The sequence below is a fragment of the Leptidea sinapis genome, chromosome 2 (assembly GCF_905404315.1).
Source record: "Leptidea sinapis chromosome 2, ilLepSina1.1, whole genome shotgun sequence".
NCBI lineage: Eukaryota > Metazoa > Arthropoda > Insecta > Lepidoptera > Pieridae > Leptidea > Leptidea sinapis.
In genome coordinates, this window is record NC_066266.1 from 3,266,253 (window position 1) to 3,287,968 (window position 21,716).

The window sequence follows — 21,716 nt, forward strand, 5'->3', positions numbered from 1 at the left end:
ACTTTTGTCCCTATAAAGCGAGCTTATCATCCAGGTGGGAAAAAAACCGTATACGCACCACGTGAGAAGTAGGTCATTGCTGCCAATATTCCTCGGGTGAGAATGACCTAATTTCCTCCCTAGGTGAGTACTATATAGTATATTATGCACTTACAGTAAAAGATCTTACCCGTGCAAGACAGTCGCTCCCAACTCTTCCATAAGAACTTTATAGCTCTTCGGCATCCTCCGTATAAAGCCATTCCTGGACGTGGAATCAAAACCGAACAGCAGGATGTTGTATGTGTTCTCTCTGCCTGGCGGTGGAGTCTTAGGTATAACCGTCTCGCGGTAACCGGCACCAAAACCCTTCCATCTTGTAGGCAGATTGCTAAAAATACAAATTATACTGTCAACATATTGGAGATAATCTTTCAATTTTTTTTCTGGAAAATTTATAAATTTAAATTTTTATATATTCTCCATATTTGGCCACAAAAGCTTTAAAATGGTGTTTTAGTCAGTAAATTCGGCGAAGAATTATGGCTTTGATATATCAAAAAACAACTTTGGAGAAATTTTTCTATAGTCACTTTGTCTCGGCCATGCCTATTTTGAGTAAAATTTGGAGCCTGACTTCAACAGTCCATTCATCATAAACCAACTAATACATTAAGTACTTTAACGTCTAAACATAGAATAATAACGCTTAGAAGTAGGCCCAAGGGAAATGAAGCATTTGCAATGTGGTCGTTTATGACCTATTGAAAAATGACTTACTGTGCAGTGAAAGGGTGTCGCAAAGCATCTCATAATAAAAATTATGATAAGAAAATCACATTTCACACCTTTTAATTTAAGCTAATACATTCGTCAAAACAGCAAAATATTTTGTAAACAAAACAGACGCCATTAAAAAAATATGTTGCCAGCTATGAAAGTACATACTATATACCCCGAGTTCCTGCACTGGGATAGATTATTCTGTTTATTGGTAGATATTGAAAGGAGGCTATAATGTACGACGCCACGTGATGTTTTAAGTATTCAAAGTCAAAGTAAATAAATAATTTGTCGACATATGTGAGAAATTTTATAGATAAACGTCACGATTTTCGGTTACGCGCCATTTTTTATCCAAGATGGCCGCCGTGCAAAATTATGATTTCAACAATATGGATATCGTATCCGAGGTTCTCGAGGGTGCAGAGAACGAATTTGGTATCATTTTTGAAATCCAAGATGGCCGCCGAGCAAAATTACTTTCAACAATATGGATATCGTATCCGAAATTCTCGCGGGGGTAGAGAATGAATTTAGGATCATTTTTGAAATTATTTCAACAATACGGATATCGTATCCGAGGTTCTCGAGAGTGCGGAGAACGAATTTGGGATCATTTTTTAAATCCATGATGGCCGCCGCGCAAATTTATGATTTAAACAATATTGATATCGAATCCGAGTTTCTCGAGGGTGCAGAGAACGAATTTGGCATCAATTTTGAATACCAAGATGGCCGCCGCGCTATTTTAAGTTATTAATTATAATGTTACTTCTATATTGACATGAACTATGAATGAAACTATCGTTTTGAGCGTTATTGTTATTTGTGTCTAAACATGTCTGCACCGACTCGCGACAGATCTCGCTGCTTATCGGTCTAGTTTCGTATTTAATACCAGTCCCCAGTCCCCAAAGTCGTGAATGGTCTCGTGAAAAAACTATAAAGTTAATAAGATTTTATGAATGCAATCCTTCTTTGTGGGACAAACAGCATGCGTATTATAAAAACCGAATTAAAAATAGCTCTGTGCTTAATTCCATCGTAAAATAATTCTCTACATCTGAGAATGAAGTCCGAAAAATCGCAGCATCAAAACGAGCCTTTCCTTCGGTGACATCGAATCTCTGAAATGTGTGACTTGTGACTTGTTTTTTTTATAACGACATTAAGTATCACTTATAACACTTCTAAATCAATTGCGGTCATACGAATAAAATTGAAATATCGTTGACCACCTTCCAGTTGTATTTCACGTAATAAATTATGTTAAACACCAGCTACACATCTCGTCATTCAGTCTCGAACCTTGAAAATTGATTTTTTTTTTCGTATTCAATAACAAAATTGTGAATGCAGCTGCTACACGTGCGCGTCTTGACAGTTCCAATCGCGACACTCGTAAGTTCTCGTGTGTAAACACCTCCGCGATAAGTTGCGATAATATGATCCGCGAGCTTCTCGCAAGACATTTATAGCAGAAATAAATTGCAGGAATTAGTACGACATGTAAACACTATTGCAAGAACTCATGCAAGACTTCCGGGAGTTTGCTTGCAGGTGGAAACGCGGCCTTACAGAACAGTTACATAAATAACTTTATCATCATTTTAACCTAATATATAATACATAATTTTTGATATGCTTTACTTCAATACCATTCCAAAGTCGGAAAGTGCACCGCACCGCGCGCACATCGTTTTGTCAATGCGTATTATTTTACGTGTATTAATAGATTGCTCTTAATTAGGAAGATATGAGTGAATATATCTGAAAGCTATTGAAACAAGCTGTAAGACCATGAAAAATAAACCATCTTATAAACGAATTATGGTCAGAGCTTGGTGAGGGTGCCGTACGGCACTTTAGAGTTTCGTGTATCTGAATCTGCGGAAAGCGGGGGAAGATGCTCCTTTTACCTCAGGCCCCGACTGCATTCAACTCGCGCGCTACTTGTATGATTAACAAAAAGTCTGAGATACTGTTAAATGCCACCTAAAATCACCCTCACCTGTTCTTCTCATTCCCGTTGCAGGATATCTTGACATAGTCACTTTTGGTGAGCACGTAGATCGCGGATCCACGAACCTCTATCGGCGGCCCGATGGTGTATTTATCATCAGTCTCGTACAGTATATCGTTGTAAGTACACACGATATGACGGGTCGTCTCCAATATACGAGGGACAACTTTGCATTCTGACAGCTGAAATCATAGAAGACTGTTTTATACGAGCGAGTCAAAGAATCGGTTATTTAATAAAAGAAACTTATTTTCCCACCTCGACGAAAAGCTGTCTTTTAGTCCAGGGACTAAAAGACAGCTTTTCTTTTTTCTTTTTGTCCCTCGTACCAGGGTACGAGGTACGACAAAAGTGGCTGATTCTCTCCCGGCAAGACGACTTTTGTCCCTCGTACCAGAGACTAAAAGCGAGCTTTTCATCCAGGTGGGAAAAAATCGTATACGCGCCACGTGAGATAAGTATGACATTGCCACCCGCGATAGTCAATATTCCGCGGGTGACAATGACCTACTTTTCTCCCTAGGTGCGTAATATACTATTATTCAATTAAACCCAAATTACAACGCTTGCGGAGCGGAGACTGAATACAGAATGGTTGGTTGTTTAGAAATCCACTTTTAAATTTAATTCCTTAGATGATTTATACGTCTAGATAGTCTGTGACAGCTGTGAATACGTCGAAAAGAATAGCAGCGAACTGTTAGCCTCTGTTTTCAACAACGCACGCACACTAAGACAAACTGACTTAACTGTCATGGACACTAAAGTAATAAATCTGAAACGTTGAGTAATCAAATCATCCCACATTTTTTTTTATTAATTTGAATGGCAATACAATCATTGCTAGGTCAGCTAGTACATCCATAAATCTTTAGGGCGAGAGTCTTAACTAGCGCGAATAGAATTCCTAGACAGTCTGCAGAAGTTACGGATGTCCATTTGTGTCGGTTTTGAAACTGTTGTTGCTTATTTCTGAAGTTATACTTCTTTAGGCGCGTTTTTTTTTTTTGGTTTCTTCGTGCATTATTAAGACAGGCAAAGGGTTTGAGTCCATACAGCCGCATTCATTATTTAAAAATTAATTGTCAGAGGCATATTTTCAACATTTTTACAAAATTGTTCTTTCTAAAAACATAAAATACACGAGGAATATATCATCTTAATGATTTTTGCTTCATTAGGTCATAGAAGTATAGCTTCTTGCGTGCATGCATAAGTACACACACACTTTATTTTTGGATAAGAGGTGGCGACGTGAGTATGACGTCAATTGGTCTGGCCACTACAATGCCTGCAAAAAATATGTTATAGTACAAGTACAGAAGGCCCAATTCGCAATTTCTTCCAAAACGTTTGTGGAATGCCAGACGTCAACATAATGCGGGTAGTATTTTGAATTTTGAGAAAATGTCCGGTACACTTTAATAGTCATAATATCAACTCACATAGCATTTCACCCAGTCTTCTCCGCTGCATACAACTTTGGGCATATCCACATCAAACTGGGCCACCTCTTTCGCGAATGGGTCCAGCTTTGGTATCTCACAGCCTGTACCCTTGTCATCTTTCAATGTCTGCTCTAACCTTCTCTCGATAAACCTACGGATTTGTAGAAGAAATAAAATTACTTATAATTTAACAAAACTAGAAATAATTTTTTAAGAGTTCATGTCTCTTTATCACCAGAACAGCCCTTGTAACTCCAGAGGAATCACAGGAGTGTTGATGACAATTTAGGTGTGCAGCCTACTTTTGAACGTACCCATGTTTCATCGTCTAGCAAATACGAAAGGAAGTCCATACCCCAGTATGGTTCTAGATGAAGAAACGTGAAAACCTCTGGAGGAACTCCACACGTCCCTTCGCCAAGCTTTAAGTTCTTTTTTTACTTTTCACAATGCAAACAATACAGTCAACACCAACAGATGTGTGTGTGCGGTTTTGAATGCTCATTGATCAGGTAACGATCAGAACTTACCGTGATTGGAGATTTTCAATCAGGAGGAGGAGTTATAATCACAAGACATAGTAAACAATTGTTATTGTAGTACTACAGTGGATTTATAAAAGATCTGTGATACTAATGTGATAGTTCAAAGCGTTCACCCTTTATTAGTTATCTATGGGCGAGGGCTGACGGTAAGACACTAAAACTTATCGACGGCTGGATTCAAAACCTGTCAAGATTGATTCGGCCTCAGCCCCTAAAGGATTAATTCCAAAACATCGTACAAGAAATATCACTATTTACTTTCTTAATGAGATTGAGAAAGATTTTTTTTAAATTGACATGGCGGTTGGCAACCATTATGGAAAACACCATTTTTTGTGATGGCGAAAATAGTAGTTGCAATACACACTCGGAGATAATTTATTTGCAGTTTATGAAATGCGCTAGCAGACAGGGAGTGGCGTCTAAAGAAACGGATGCGTGTCAAATGATCTGTCCCCAAATTAGCCTATATTGTTAATTTTGGCCCAGTATTCAGATTTATTTTCTCAAAAATAACCCAAGCTCCCCTGTACAATATAATATTACTATATTATAACTGTTTATTGTAATAAGTAAAAAAGGAAATAATAATACCATACCAAAACAAGGAAAAGTCATGCGGACACTTACTCAATAACAGACTCTCTGAAAACAGAACAAAATCAAAAATCAATGACATGCATAAATTATAATAAGCATTATAAGAGACCGTGTTCACTATATGTCATCTCACGTACGGCATTGAACGCGTTCTTTGAAAATAATTATTTCTCAAAAAAGCAGCAAGCACACAGTTAAACACAGCTAAAGACTTACAATTTAAAATATTATATTATAATCATATTATGTAGTGACCTTCGAGAAAGTCTTATTTAATAAATGCAATTTAGTTTATAGATAATTTTGCGCCACACAAACTCAAATTCTACCAACTCCTGGCTGGCTGACAGCAGAGTAATCACAAGTGGGCTTATAGAAAAAAATACGCGCTTATTTTGGAAACACCGCACAAGGAAGCTGATTCCACTGATTGGTTGTACTTGGACGAAAGTACCTTGTAAACAACACAATAGAGCATCTGAAATCCAGATGGTAGGGTTGATATACTAATTTGCAGTTTGTCGCGCGAAAATAGAATTCGGCGGCAGGAATCAAGTTAAACAGTTTAACAGTATTCTTCATAAAGTTTTTGAAACTGAATCGGTCTCGGTTATTAATAAACAAGTTTACCTCTCTACTATAACAGTTGTCAAGACAAATAAAATAAATATAATTTAAGGTCAAAGCAATCAATCAAGTAAAGTAACCAATAAAATGTATATAATAGATACGGTGTGAGATCTCCTCTTCTCTCTAGACGAGAAAAATAAATACTAAAAGAAACACAACAATATGTCTACAGAGTGCCGAGGCTTAAATTTTAGTGTTCAAATATTGGATGCACAAAATTGTGCTTAATTCTAAGTACTTATCGGGTTAGACAAATGAATGAAGTCGGTTAAAAAGAGGATTCAATTTCAATATTGGTTCGTATTAATTCAATAAATGACTAAATACTTTATAAGTTGACCTTTCTTTACTGATAACTAAAACTTAAACTATGTGCTGTAATGATGGTTAAATGTGTGCAAAAGCAAGTGGAAAGGCAATAGATGGCATCTCAGACGCGGGGGCAGTTTTTTTCAAAGGTGGTAGAGCGGTAGGAATATCAGGTGACCATGATGCTTAACAGTGTCATGTGGTTGGGCCTCTCTTAACTTCTCTAGTATGTGTTAGTAGATATATATTAGTGCTTATGAAGGTGTCCCTCCCTCCTTAGCATCTCTATTAAGGTGCCCTTTTGCATTTCGAAATAACTTCTAATTAAAATGCATCGTTTTAATAATAAATGTCTCTGTGGAAGTTGATGGCTTGGTGGTTCTCGAAATTCAGTGGCAGTTGATCGCGTACAATAATAAAATGAAAAGATCCATATTAAAATGAAGTAAAAGCAGCTAGCCGCACGGTTTGCCGTGCCTGCGGTAATCTGCTAGTGTGTAAAGGATAATTAATAAGTATTAACTATTTATATGATATTTATAAAAATTCAATAATCAAACAATTGAACTATTTATTCTTAATATGTGACTTTTGAATCTAATGTACATATTATTATATTCTGTTTCTTGTTTTTAAAAAAAGAATTATAATCTAAAGAACAAGTATTGCCAATATGTCGCCTTCTTTCGTACCCAAAGGCCCAAAATTACAGGGCCATAGTACCGTTATTTTTTACATTTGAAGTTACATGTAACTATAGGCACCTTAATAAAAAGCAAATTTCCACCAAAGCATATTGAGGTTAGTAAAAGAAATTGATAGATAGCCTTACCTTTTATTTAGGTCGGCAGGTGCAATAACATCAGCTGATTGATGAGCGACTACATTACTAAATACACTAGATACAGCCATACCACTAAAATTAAAAAAGCGAGAAAATAAGAAAACTACAAAGTAGAAAAAGAATGATTGCTAATTTATAAAATGTTAATCGAAAATAAGTTTTCTTGTAGCAAATTATGAATTTATGTAATTATGCCTGAAGAAATAGCATTACCGATATTGCCCTCTGTTTCGCACCTATAGCCATAATGACCGATAGTGTGGCACCAACTGTATCGATAATTTATATAACATTTGTCAATGATTTTATTTGTCTGCGTACGGATGTACACACATAAAAGAACGAAGTTTTCACAATACACAATGTGTTTCACAAATTATAGCTACGCATACACGACACGTGTACGCGTAAAAAAATGTACCCTTTTGAAAACCCATACTACTTCCCACCGTTGATGTTAATAAAATGTCTGTAAATTGGCCACCAGCGTTTAAATAAACTGGCTTAACATTTTTAAGCCATTTAGTCAAACGAATATGCATCGTTTTGCAAAGAAAAGGAATGTTAGGCTCATTAATTTTAGTTTAGTCAACGATCAGCCACAAGCTTGCCCTCCAAATAACCTATCCCCAAGCCCTTATGCTTCAAATGATAAGCTCCCAAAACATATAAAAAAATATGCCTAATATGCAAAGAATTTAAATGATTATTTACTTTGATTATAAGACTATAAATTTCATTTAGGTTTGTAAGTAGTACGTATCTACTTTTATATTTGGAACATTAATTAATATTAATGTTCCATGAAAATTACTTAGTATTAATAATGTTATCATAGTAATATGATATAGTCAAAGGAAAATAAATTTAATATGTGATTTATTAATCACTCAATAAATTATCTGAGTCCGCCCACATAATATAATTACGTAATCTATACGATTTATCGTAAGCTTTTACAACACTAGGATTGAGTGTACTATGCTCACTATTTTGTGTTTCGGTTTAAATGGAAACGGGTAGCTATTGAAATTAGTGTGTAGACCAGGGGTGCTCAAACGGTCGATCGGGATCGACAGGTCGATCGCGAGTGCTTTTTGAGTCGATCACTAGAAAAAAATCCGGTATAATAAACTAAAATCGGTAATTACGTACGATCTTATGAAAAGTATGCTCAGGACATGCAGTGTCACGCTTCAACATCCAAAGTCACTATTTAGTTAAGCTTAGAACTTTAGAACCCGTTTGTTTTGTAAGAACGAATAAACTCGCAATTTTGAATAATAATTATGAGTTTTTTCATTGACATTTATGAGCAGACCCACACTTACCTTGACTAAAAAATGCATATTTTGCGCAAAACTAATATCGATGTCATCGTGACACTCTACCTAGACGACAATCCTTCATCACATACTTGAAGCCTCTCAGAGCCGATCGATCGTAGTCTAACAATTTTGAGGTAGATCGCCAGCAGTTCAAGCTTGAGCACCCCTGATGTAGACCTTACAGTTGTGTCAAAGTGACTAAAGCATTCCCAGTGCCAATCAGAAATTTTTAAGAATCCTGAGCGTTCTCGGCTTGCTTGTCGACCCTTCATATCATAAAAAATTCAATGCTACAAAGATAATCGATATAACAGTGTTGCATCACTAAAGGTTCAAACATACACTTAATTATTGTTGTCAATGCTATGAAACTATTTAAAAAGTTTTCATTGTAGTACAGATGACTCGTTTGGAAATAAATATAACAAATATACTATTTACTAATTATAAAACACAACATATAGCTCTAAATTTCATATAGTTATCAAACTATTAAAGAAACAAACACTGTTAATATTTTCAGCTTTATTTTAGACAAAAAAGTTTTCTACGCTCAAGATACGGGCTTGGCAAAGTCGCAAACCAAAGCACACATAAATTTTTATATGACTCTTAATCTTCAACTTACCTTCTGGTAACGTCGAGGTTAGCTTCCGATTGAACATTAGATGTAAGATAGTAGAATATTGAGACTACCAAAGCTATAGCGAGCACAACTTGATTTCTTCTAGAGCGGAACCATAGTTTGTGCATGTTTTAAATCTGAAACAAAGCGGAATTTGTGATAATACCAAATTCTAATAACTACTATAAGGAGAAGTAGTACATAATTAATTTAAGAACTTTTAAACAAATAGCTACCCTCTTAAGAAGGTAGTCTAAAAAGATTCATTTTAAATCTCGCAGATGCGGTGAATTCATAATACATTAAAAAATAGTTTACGCTACTACTTAGTTAAATTAGACTGTTTCAGAGTCTTTAGGAAACTTAAAAAATTAAATTTGGATCGCCTTGATGACCTTTAATATGCTTTGTTTTTTATGTATCTCTATTTTTTAAATATCGGTCAGATCCATGAAGTAGGTGACGAACAAAGCTAGCTCATGCGTCACTGCTCGCTCGTGATTACCTAGTGGATAGCCACGTTGGCGTGGCCGCCGCGCGTATTTCGATATCTCGGACACGGGGAGTAAGACAGGCCTGCTCCTGGCTATTAAGTTGAGGACCAAAGCAACAGTATATAATATAAGATAAGGCAGTAAAAAAAACATTCGAAACGACGCATGCCTACAGACCCACATCTCAACAAGGCCCCTAAGCGGACATAGCAATGCTGTCGATCGCGGTTGCCGCGTCGAGCCACCGTCCGCGTTACTATAAGTCACTTTTACATTACAAAGCTACTAACCGAAGTTTTGTACTACGAGATGGTTTTGCCCGATATGTCGGAAAATAGATTAAAGTTATCGCTGTTTTTTCCACAGAGAACACAATATAAATTATTAAGTATGTATGTAAATTTACAAAAAAGTCGGCAGTTTTATTAAGTGCAGTCTCCACGTTTTCCGATAATTTATTAAAAGAGCTATTCATTATAATGACAATTTTATACTCTATAAACTTTTCGATCGTGACGTGGCAGGCGAAAGTGTTATTCATTGAGCAATTTATAATAACTAACGAAGAATAAAATGCTGAAGATTTTTAATTATAAGATTTTGCGTGACAAGTCATTTCATACGATTTTTTATAACCAAAAACCGTTTTAATAAATAATAAAAATAAGTACTTTTAACTTTATATACATTAAGAGTGACAACCCTAATTATCTGATGAAGACTAGCTGATAGTTATTTGACATCCGTTTAATAATTTCAGTCAACAAGTGCAGTGAAATCACCTAGATCTAGAACAAAGAGTACTTAATATTTAAACTGTATATGGCCTTGTGTGGAAGTAGTAGCAATGGCAGCAAGCGATGGAAAGTACAATAAATCACAATCATAATTAAAATCTGGTTAATTAGTAATAAACTTTGATAACCATATTTCAATATATAATACTGACGAAGGTTATTTGTATTTGCGTGTGCGTTTACAATATGTTTTTCTCTGTTATTGCTATTTAACGGACGACTTAGCATTTAAAATGGACCTTAGATTTTTCTAACCCAAACGATCACTGCCAGAATATGGATTTTGCCCCCGGTTCTCACGATAACCCAAACACGGACTTTGACTCGAATTCTTGTAATTGTGATGACCTCGGCTTTCACCCTGTACAGAGAACTTTGCAGCCCATGTTCTTATCATGTATGTCCCCCAAAATAATGCGTAAGATAAGAAAAATGTATTTGCAATTCGATAAAAAGCAGTGACATCAGAGATATTAAGAAACGTAATAGTAGATTTTACAAAGAGTGCACAAAACTAACCATTTTTATCCGAGACTTCTAGCAGTAGTAATGTCGAGTATAAAAAGGTTTTGTGGACGAGTTATAAACTCTGCTTTTCATTTCGATTGCGAGGAAATAAAACAGTAGTATAACATGGACATTTTTAACAATGTTAGCCAATTTGAAGAAATTAATAAACGCACGAAGAAAATACCTACTTCTCGCCGCCTTTTTTTTAAATCTTACGACATTGATATTAGGCTTGGGCTCCAGACCTATACAGCCTACTATTAAATTAATTTTGTAATATTACAAAATATATCAATTAATTAAATAACCTACCATATTTTAATTTTAATTTTTATATCTTTTATGTCTTCAAAAACACATGAGCCAAATAAATTAAAGTAAGTATTATAAAATAACAAATGCTATCTCTGAACTTTTTATTGTGTTTGGCTGTATGGCTCATATTCTTTGCCTTAATATAGATACATTTATGGGTAGATACGTTTATGCACTTGTGCACATAAATCGATTTTGTGCAGCCTATATCGTGCACAAATAAGCAGTTTCAGAGCATGAGAAGTGAAAAAATATTTTTTCCTTAAAAACCCATTCTTATGTGTGCACTCGTAGCCGAAGTTGATACGTCTGATGGGCATTCCCCTTTCAGCCAATTTGAACCAGTAGTTTATGAATTATAACTAGTCAAAGTTTCTTAAATTTGTCATTCACTGAAAGACTAATTTGCTGATACTCAAAAGTCTATGGCACTTCTGGCAGACATAGAAGAAGAAAAAAATAAAATATTTTGCAATTTCGGTCCAGTTATGTATACACCAAGTGCATAATCTATTTGTTTACAACATAAAATATTTTCAATATTGATATGGTGTTGTAAGCTTACTTTATTACTTAAGTCAGAAAGATCCTTATGTAGGGACTAGAATTAATATTGACCGACTTGGTATTCCATGGATCTTACAACTTTTTACGATAGAAGAATTGAGTGAAAGTGAAACTATGAGCATGGGAGGGGTAGATTCCCGGGGCGTGAACCCTAGTTATAAGAAATAATTCTACGACCGAATTATTCCATAAACGCACTATACAGGGAAATTTTATTGTCATCCTTACTATAAGGATGTGTGGCGATAGTTTTTGAAAGAAATTTCTTTCATGTACAACCAAACTGGAACTGCTTTCCTTCTAAGTGTAGCCCCGTCAATATAACATGGGTAACTTAAAAGGGAGCAGTAACGTTTTCTTCTACTTTATTTCTAACGGCATGTTAAAGTTTTTAGAGTGAGTCAACGATGGGTTGCGTATAAAGTAGAGCGGCGTCGCACCGATTCTTTTACATGCGTATCGGTACTCGTATTTAGTCATATCACGAAGGCAGGACATGCAAATGACATGTTTGGTGTTCATTTTCAAATATTTTTATTCTAAATAGGATATGATATCACGACGATGATATTGAAAGTCAAAAATTACCACCCAATCGAAAAAGTATGCCTCAAACATGAGAAAAACAAGCGCAAGAAACTCAACGGACTCTTTTTGTTCATAAAATATATGGTTACAATGTAATATCCTACAATAAAACTTATCATTTAATTGCCTGAGGGCGGTCGCCCCATTCCCAATCCCCCCATTCACAACACGATTTTGCTACTTAATTATATTTTTAATAAAAAAAAACTTTTGATTGAAAATTTAAGTACCAGTGGCTCCTTCGCACATGATGTCGGCTAGATTATGGGTACCACAACGGCGCCTATATCTGCCGTGAAGCAGTAATGTGTAAACATTACTGTGTTTCGGTCTGAAGGGCGCCGTAGCTGGTGAAATTACTGGGCAAATAAGACTTAACACCTTATGTCTCAAGGTGACGAGCGCAGTTTTAGTGCCGCTCAGAATTTTTGGGTTTTTCAAGAATTCTGAGCGGCACTGCATTGTAATGAACAGGGCTTATTAATGACCATCAGCTGAACGTCTTGCTCGTCTACTCCCTTATTATATTTTTTTTTAAAACCTGTGCAACACAATTTTATAGTGCTTTTGCGACTTCTCTTGTATATTTTCATACGTCCAGCGTTGTAGGTATCTAGCGACGGAGCGAATCAGTTGACCCACTATTAGTAAATAATATACCTACTAATGATTGATTTGGCTAAGGTACTGGCGGCAAATCAATTAGTAGCGCCACGGTTGCTACTAATTGATTTGCCGCCAGTACCTATTTATAATTTCGAGCGCGACAACTTAATAATCATAACCACAGAACAGGTAAAAGATAACAAAATTTACTATAAAATTTATTGATGTAGGCGTTACTTTGCGGAAATCCATAATTATACAAATGATTTGAGTTTTCTTTAGTGTTTACATTTACTTTTTTGACTTACTCGTGTAAGACATTGACTATTTGACGTTTGAGTGTGTCTGTTGCATCATTTTACATTTTACATATTATATTGTAATTCGAAATGATTTGTAAATCTATGTACTTAAATGTAAATCTTGATATAAAAGAGTGGCAATGAGTATCTTGCTACTTCTTCTCATTAGCTCAACTCTTTTCCGTGATCTACGTGAATAAACTGATTTTGATTTGATTTATTAATTCCGCCAATATTTGTCTTTAAACAATTGTGTTTCGCCTCTACACGATGCATCCTCAGGACGTGTTGTCTCGCCAAACTCTGGCACGAGACTCAGACTTCAGTCTCGTGCCAGATTCATTTGTTTAAAATTTACTATGTTATTGCTAAATACTTCCTTAAGTCCAGCCTATATCTAGATGTAGTTAACGCGACGCAGTTAACCGTACTTTAAGTATCGCTATAAGCAATAATGGCCAAGAGGTTATCGATTTATATTTATTTTTATGACATTTCTCTAATAGTTTACGACAAGTATATTTTACTTTTTAGTGTCATTAATATATCCTATAAGATTTTGCTGCTTTTTATTGTCATAAAATTAAGTAGCTGGGTAGGCAGACAAAGGTTCAGCGTGCCTTAAACAACCAGTGGGAAGCTCCTGGCACAGGAAGCCGGCTAGATTATGGGTACCACAACAGCGCCCATTTCTGCCGTGAAGCAGTAATGTGTAAACATTACTGTGTTCCGGTCTGAAGGGCGCCGGAGCTAGTGAAATTACTGGGCAAATGAGATTTAATATCTTATGTCTCAAGGTGACGAGCGCAATTGTAGTGCCGCTCATAATTTTATTTTTGGGTTTTTCAAGAATCCTGAGTGGCACTGCATTGTAATGGGTAGGGCGTATCAATTAACATCAGCTGCTAGTCTCGTCCCTTATTTTCATAAAATAAAAAACAATAGAGACAATAAAATATCGTGAAGAACGTTTGTTAGCTATGATGACAGGTAGCCTAAGACCCCCTTAACGGCAAACGGGTTAATAATAAGAATATATAACCAGACTAAATGAAAAGTCATAAAAGACCAGTACACAAACTATAACAACATCATCCATGTAAACAAAAATATTCATAAAATGAAAACTTCAGGGCCAAACTATGTCAAATTTTTATGGGACCAAATAGAAAACATTCCACATCAAACTAAATAAGAAACACAAAAATCGGATCATAAATCTCAGCCTAATCAGTGAACATACATAAAATACCGATCGAATTGAAAACCTCCTCCTTTTCGAAGTCGGTTAAAAAAGTTTGGGCGTTAATTTCCACCAAGAAAGCTTCTAAATATTACTATTTACTACTTAATGATTCAAAGTTGCAAAATTTTGTGTGTAAACTAACTAAAAACCCATATTACGATACAAATACAATGATTTTACAAAACCATTTAATTCCGGGAGTACTACACTGTATGTGTCATGTTTGTTGGAGTGTGAGCATATTAGATCCTTAAATATCTTTATAGCAAAAAACAAAGATAAATAAAATCATTAAAAAAAGAAGTCGAAATTTGAATTTTCGAAGAAGAAATTTGACAGACGCGAAAACTTTTTCAAGTCGAGTTTAATAATTTAAAATGGGACAAGTTTTTCTGCTTTATACAAAGTACGTACGGATTGACCAAATGAAATATTCGAAACTGTTCATCCGCATGGGATGATTCGAATGTTCCGGGCTATTGACAGGTAGAATGATACCTTCTCTGTTTGAGACAGAAAAAGATCTGGTTGCCAACGTCGTATTCGTACAAAAAATACGATAATAATAATAATCTTCATCATGATCAAGCTGTGAAGGAAATAATTCGAAGAAATCTAGTCCGACAGCAAAGTATTTACGTCGGGAAATTAATATAGCACCTAGTATCATTTCTCATATTTTAAAAGAACCCACTTGAGGTTTAAACATTTTTCAAAAGTTTAGATTAGTATTAGATTAGGAACGGTGTGATTACCAAGAAAGTGTATCTTATAAAAAAAAGTGTATCTATTATGGAGAGCTAGTTTTTTCCTTTGGTTATACTGCGAAAACAACTGAACCGATCGTCATAAAACTTATAAGATGCAGCATACTTTGGAAAAAATGTTAGTATATGAGATGTGATTTCTTATCCAGATCCAATATTTTTTGACTGGGAAATACCTTTATGTATTCTATTAGACAATATACAAAAACTAATTCTAGTGGGCTTCATAAGATACACAATAGCCTTAAGGATAAATGTATACTTTTGTAATAAAGTCCCAGCCACTGTTCAGGCATTATCTATATATAAATTTAAATGTTTTAGTATAAAAAAGGGCTTTGTCATAAATCCTACTACTCGATTAGATTATGATTATTTTATACCAATATAACAATGACAGTACAATATTGTATATTTTATTAAAAAGAGTGCAAAAATATGAATGCTGGGAGAGTTTCTTGCACAGCTTCTTATCTCTCAGACCGCCATATGATTCCAAAGTGTTAATATTAGAAATGTCATCAAAAAGAAGTCTAAAGGAATTAATTTTGAGAAAATAAATACCTTTTATGCCTTTTATTACTGGGTTACAGAATCTGAACAAAGAGCCTAGAAACATGAATATATCCCATTGATTTACAACATGATTCATAGGGAATCCATTATAACAAAAAGGAAAAATGGTTGCAGTTCTTATTCCTTGTTGTCTCTTAAGACATTTAATCTAATCAACTTGATAATTACTTATATTTTGCTATTAAGAAATGACAAGTCAACAATTCACCTGATGGTAAGTGATAAACCCTGCATGTGCAGTGCAATTTCAGTCATGTTGACAGGGATTTTGCTTTGTAATTGTGCTATTAAAAAACTCAAATTTCTGAGTCTTAGTACCTCAGTAATTTCATGAGCTATCAGCTTCATACTGAAACATAAACGCTGCTTGTACACTATTGCTTGAAGGCAGAAGATAGTGACACTGTCATTGCCTAGACTGCATCCCATCCCGAACAACTTCCCACTGGTAAAGAACTACTTCCTAGATTTGTGATTGTGTGGGTAAGTTACACATTTTACAGAACATGGTGAATCTAATCAAATATTATAAATTAACCTTTCCATTCCGGGAAACTCAGTCTCAGAATAGTGATCTGTCAATGTGTATTATTTTACATGTAGCAATAGATTGCTTAAAGTAAGGATGATCTGAGTGAATGTATCTGAAAGCTATTGAATCAAGCTATAAGACCATCCATAATAAACCATCTTATACTCAAAATAAGAGTCAGAACTTGGTGAGGGATTAGTGTGCCATACTTGGTTTTTGGTATATCTGAAAAATCTTGTGCCCTGATATTATAATGTGCCTTATAATTAGAATCAGGTGTTTTATCAAAAGACACCACCAGTACCACTGGTCTGTGTATGCACACAGCACAACCAATTCATTACCCACCCTGTTAGAGCTTTTTGGTTAATCTTGGGCAGGCAAAATAAGAAGAGTGAGAATTAATTGATTGAAGATCATCATTTTTAATAGAGAATTGTGTCAAATGACATTATACTTAATGATTTAGCAAAAAAATAGCTTTTTTTTTTCAATGAAAATGTATTACAAAACAAAAAAAAACTTTATTTATTAAAGTCTTGAATTTCACAGTAGTTAAATATATATATAAAATTCAGTCTACACACATTTGATTCCTATTCCAATTAAAAAGTATTTCTATGTGTGTCTAGGAAATCAAAGAGAAACTAAACATTGTCAATATTTACTTCAGATTTAGACAAACATCATTTAAATGGTATTGAGTTGCATTTGTCCAATTAATTTTTGCCGCAGGAAGAACCATAATGCATTAAATAATTGTAAGCAAATTATTTAGATCACAACACAAGCAAAACATTTATTAAAATGAGAAGATATTAGTATTGTCTCAAAAATTAGAAAAAAGACGTCTAATAATAAAACTTGTTGAATAATTTCTATAACATAACAGTGAACCAGAACACTTACCTACTCGTATTTTCAATTTTGCGAATATCCGGTACAAAGTTTAACAACACTTATCATAGTAAAACACAGATACATTCAAAGAAAATTCAATGTGTACTGAAATGTGCAGTGATTAATTTAATATAAGTTTATTACTTCACTAGTTACAGTAATGATTTATGATTATTGATCGCTTATAAATTGTGAGTACCTACCTAGTGAATGCTAGTAGGCTAGAGGATTTATTATTGTTTATTTTGTTGAGACCTTGTCGACTGTCGGGACTACTGACAGTTGACAAGTAACAGCTAAGAGTCTGAGAGACCTGTCTGAGCTCTGAAGTTCACACCTTCGGACAGATGCAAGCTGTCAGTGTCAACTGTCAACTGACCTATTTTAACAGTGTCGTTTAATTACTAACCTAGTGTTTAAATTCTCTTTGATTACATCTACCGAGCTAAGACTACCGAGGCTCTGAGAATATCTAAGATCAAGCAGGTAGCATCTAGACGAGTACAAGCGTTAGGTCACTACACAGACCGCCTTTGACGTAAGAGTAATTAATATGTTATTTGCTTCGACGGCGAGGGCGTGGTGAGCCGTGAAAAATGGGGGTCCCCTATTTTGTGACCGTTGGCACTGGTTACCAAAAAGCGAGTCAACAGTCATTCAATTAGATTTACTACAATAATAACTTTCCTAAGCATACAGATTGGCTTAGATTTGAGTCCCACAGGAGATGCCCCTGAACCACACGATTAAGCAAAGGGAAATTAACTATATGCTTATAACACACGTCATGAAGGCCCTTCATGCGGCCTCCTAGAGTCTGGCTAATGAAAGCTGTCCCTAAGAAACTGAGGCAGCCTCAAAAAAAATGTTGCTGGAACACTGGCTAAAAACTGAATAAAACGAAGTTTATAGTACTGTTATTCTTGGCAACACCGAATATCTCCGCAATATTTTTTCCGATTTTAAAATGTCGGAAAATATTACGATATTTATTTTACCGAAAGTCGTAAATTCGATTTGTTTTCCGTTTTTGATAGGTTCCAAAATCAAGAGACTCGGTCCGAAAAACGACACTCCGATTTTCAATAAATCGAACAACTGTTAAAATAAGGATTATGCTTCTTATTCAATGAGTATGTAGAATATTTAGTTTGAATTTTGAATATATACATTAATCAAAATTTAAAAGTAACTTTTCATGAAATTTAAAAACGTCTTATACTTTCTCACTTCAAATTTTATATTTATTCAAACAAAACAAATCTTATAACTATATTTACAATACTATGATTACATAAAATTAAATCATTACGGGGAAGCGTACCAAGAACACTGGCAGCATTAACACGTTGGATAGCTAGGCTGATCCGTTGACCGAAATAGCTGCCAGCGCTTGGGTTGCCAGTAGCACTATTGAGGCAAGAAGATAGTACTTTGAACATAGTCCCTTCCCCGTGCCCAAGCCATCAGAGACATTCCGTCAGTAAACTCGCCATCACGGCGGGTAATAGCATTTGTCTCTAAAACAGCTGGTATATTAAGAGCGGCAAAAGCCCTGCGGATGACTTCATTAATGCTGGCATGACAACTGATACGGCCTGCTGATTTTCGGCGGAATAGCCCGCGACGCCCAAGAGCATCTATCTACCTCACCGCCACATCTACATTGATGTGGTTCATTCAGATTTATACCTAGCCGGAGTGATTCGCATATTGACAATGTATTATTATTGTATTTGTTAAGTAGCGTTCCAATCGGCGCAGAAGGCAATGCTTGTAACCAAAAGTCCTACTCATTTTGTGTCACGGCTAAAAGAGGAGCATGCTCTGCTCTGTCAGTAGATGTGATCAAGAGATCAACATTGGCTCACTTACAAAGAAGTGCGTCTCATGCTTTTTGACACTTTAAATTTTGAATATTTGTAATATTTAGCCAAGCTTCGTTCAAATACGCAATCTCTGAGTTAGCTGATAAATACACATAGTAAAATATATGGAGATAAAAAATTAAAACACAGCAATTATACTAAAAACCATACAGTACTTTATGAAAATATCTAAGAAATAATTAACTTGTACCTTGAGGAAAAGCACAAAAATATGTCCCATTATATAATTATGTATTACAAAAGTGGGACATTCTGTGGAGTGGTGCGCGTTTACCAATATTACTTGGCTTGGCTGGAACATGGAAGAAAATGAACATGGACGAGTTGAAGTAAATAAGGACAATCTATTTCACCAACACAAATCTTTCTTAATATAGCTGAATCAATTAGACTACGACGTTGACTTAAACTGTCTTAAATAGATTAAAGTGACTCAGGAGATGCGATGCCCAAAAACGCGATAACTTAAGATATGAAGAAATTTTCTTTGTACCATTTTGACGTTACGTACGACACGACGACACGACACGATACGTATATAGATATCATATAAAGGAGGATAGTTAAGATAGATAAGGAATATAGGAGAGGCGTACTTAAATCGAGACAATACTAATGCCCTGTAAAGGCATATCTGTCACTGTTATAAGAATCATTAAGAATTTGGCCGATATGCCTATCAAGAGATAACTTCGTGTCTAGGTAGACGCCAAGATGGTGGGTATGATATTCTAATTAGTGGCATCTCGTACGAAGGTGGAATTTGGCCGCAGGAATCAGGTCAAACAGCTCTTCGGAACTCACCACGATAAATGCGGTGAAAGACACACAATGAAGCACCTCTACGCAACGGTAAGTGATCGAGCACTGGATCCCGTCAATTCGGTCAGCTCAGCGTTGCACGCTGTCGAATGGATGAAATTGATACTGGAGGTTGCCAGACTCAACTCTATTTTTGATATCTGCGCATTCAATGACACCGCTCAAAATTCGTACCGGGATCTATCGGTATAATCGAATATAATTTGAATATAATAAGTAAAAAATCGGTAATCGTCTATCGAAATTACTAAAGAGATTAAAAGATCTTTGTTGTTAGATAGGGATATAAAAATCATATTAATTTAAGCCGTCGAATCGAAATTAGGATAGACCATTTTCAAACTTTGGGTTCACTACGCACATAAGTTAGCATCGATAATCTTAGCAATGTTAATCATTACATAATAATAATATATTTCATATTTTCGTAACCTTTATGGTTCAAACCATAAGGATTTTAGGCACTTTATTCTTTATTAATTTTGAGTTACTTAATTTTTAGAACATATTATTGCATAACTATTACATAAAATATAAAATAAATTAAACATTTTGTGCAGTGTTCAACTGATTTAAATCGATATTATAGTGGAAATTACATATAATTGGAATTTAAAAAATACGTATTGCTTAGTTAATTTTAATAAAAATATTGCCGCCCGAACAGGGACTTGAACCCTGGACCCTTGGATTAAAAGTCCAATGCTCTACCGACTGAGCTATCCGGGCTACGAAAAGCAAGGTGAAATATTGTAACACATTTGTTTGATGCTTACTTAATGAATGAGATTGGGAATGGAGCAACCGCCCTCAGGCAAGAAATAATAAATTTAATTGTAAGATAACATTGGACAACAAACCATATTTATTTAAATAAAACTAGCTGACCCAGCAAATGTTGTATTGCCAATATTAAAGTATTAAAAAAATTCAATAATTAAAATTTTTGGGGTATAAAAAAAATGACGACCGCTTCTCAGACCTACCGAATATATCTTATATAAAATTTATCGTACTTATTATATTCGATTGCCATCTTGCAACCCTATTGCGTATCTGTGGATGGAATAGAGTAACATTGAAATCGCGATACAAAAATAGGTGTTGATCGTAGACGGGTGAAAATTTGAAGTTGTGTGTATTTTTCAATGCTAGATCACAATAAAATAAAAATAAAAATTTTTTAAACAAATCTATATAGGGGTGGGTGGCCCTTATCATTTATGACAAATAGTTGAAGAGTAGAATAGTTGTTGGAAGATTCTCAGACCCACCCATGAACATAAATTTTGAAACAAATTGGTTTAGCCGTTTCGGGGGAGTTTGGTAACAAACAATGGGACACGAGAATTTTATATATAAGAAGAAGCACGCTGAGTCTCAGCTGTGGTATATTTTTTCAAACAAGTGGTAGTTTTTTAAATTCCTTATGAGATATTATATATCCTATTTTAATCGACCATTGCCGGACGAAATTTTTATCTTTACCGAGTCCTCTATTGAGAAGTCGCAGAATGAGATAAATTGAACCGTGTCCAATTTCACCCCCAGAAGACTCGCGTCTGCGCGTTTACCATCAAAAATTGACACATACCTATATACCCACTTTAAATAGAATATTTATACAATTTTATTTTAATCTAATCTATATTTATTATTTTGCATGCTATTTTAAATTAGCGGAATAGAAG

General features: G+C 35.0%; 1 protein-coding gene and 1 non-coding gene across 4 annotated transcripts in view; both read right to left on the bottom strand.

Annotated features, from left to right (window-relative positions):
- LOC126975740 (uncharacterized) overlaps positions 1-17,537 on the bottom strand; it is a 30,417-nt gene extending 12,880 nt beyond the window's left edge. The window contains exons 1-7 of one of the 3 annotated variants that reach the window (XM_050823753.1): positions 17,324-17,537; positions 9,118-9,251; positions 7,150-7,233; positions 5,409-5,423; positions 4,231-4,384; positions 2,774-2,967; positions 170-370 (exon numbers count right to left, since the gene is read on the bottom strand). In XM_050823753.1, the coding sequence (XP_050679710.1) occupies positions 170-370; positions 2,774-2,967; positions 4,231-4,384; positions 5,409-5,423; positions 7,150-7,233; positions 9,118-9,242 (773 nt within the window). In that variant the 5' untranslated portion in view covers positions 9,243-9,251; positions 17,324-17,537. The remainder of the gene's footprint in view (positions 1-169; positions 371-2,773; positions 2,968-4,230; positions 4,385-5,408; positions 5,424-7,149; positions 7,234-9,117; positions 9,252-17,323) is intronic. The other 2 variants (XM_050823761.1, XM_050823771.1) reach the window with 2 other exon arrangements.
- A 3,144-nt stretch (positions 17,538-20,681) lies between these two features.
- On the bottom strand, positions 20,682-20,754 carry Trnak-uuu (transfer RNA lysine (anticodon UUU)). Its single transcript has one exon. It is a non-coding gene; the product is annotated as a tRNA-Lys (tRNA).
- Between the last annotated feature and the right edge of the window lie 962 nt (positions 20,755-21,716).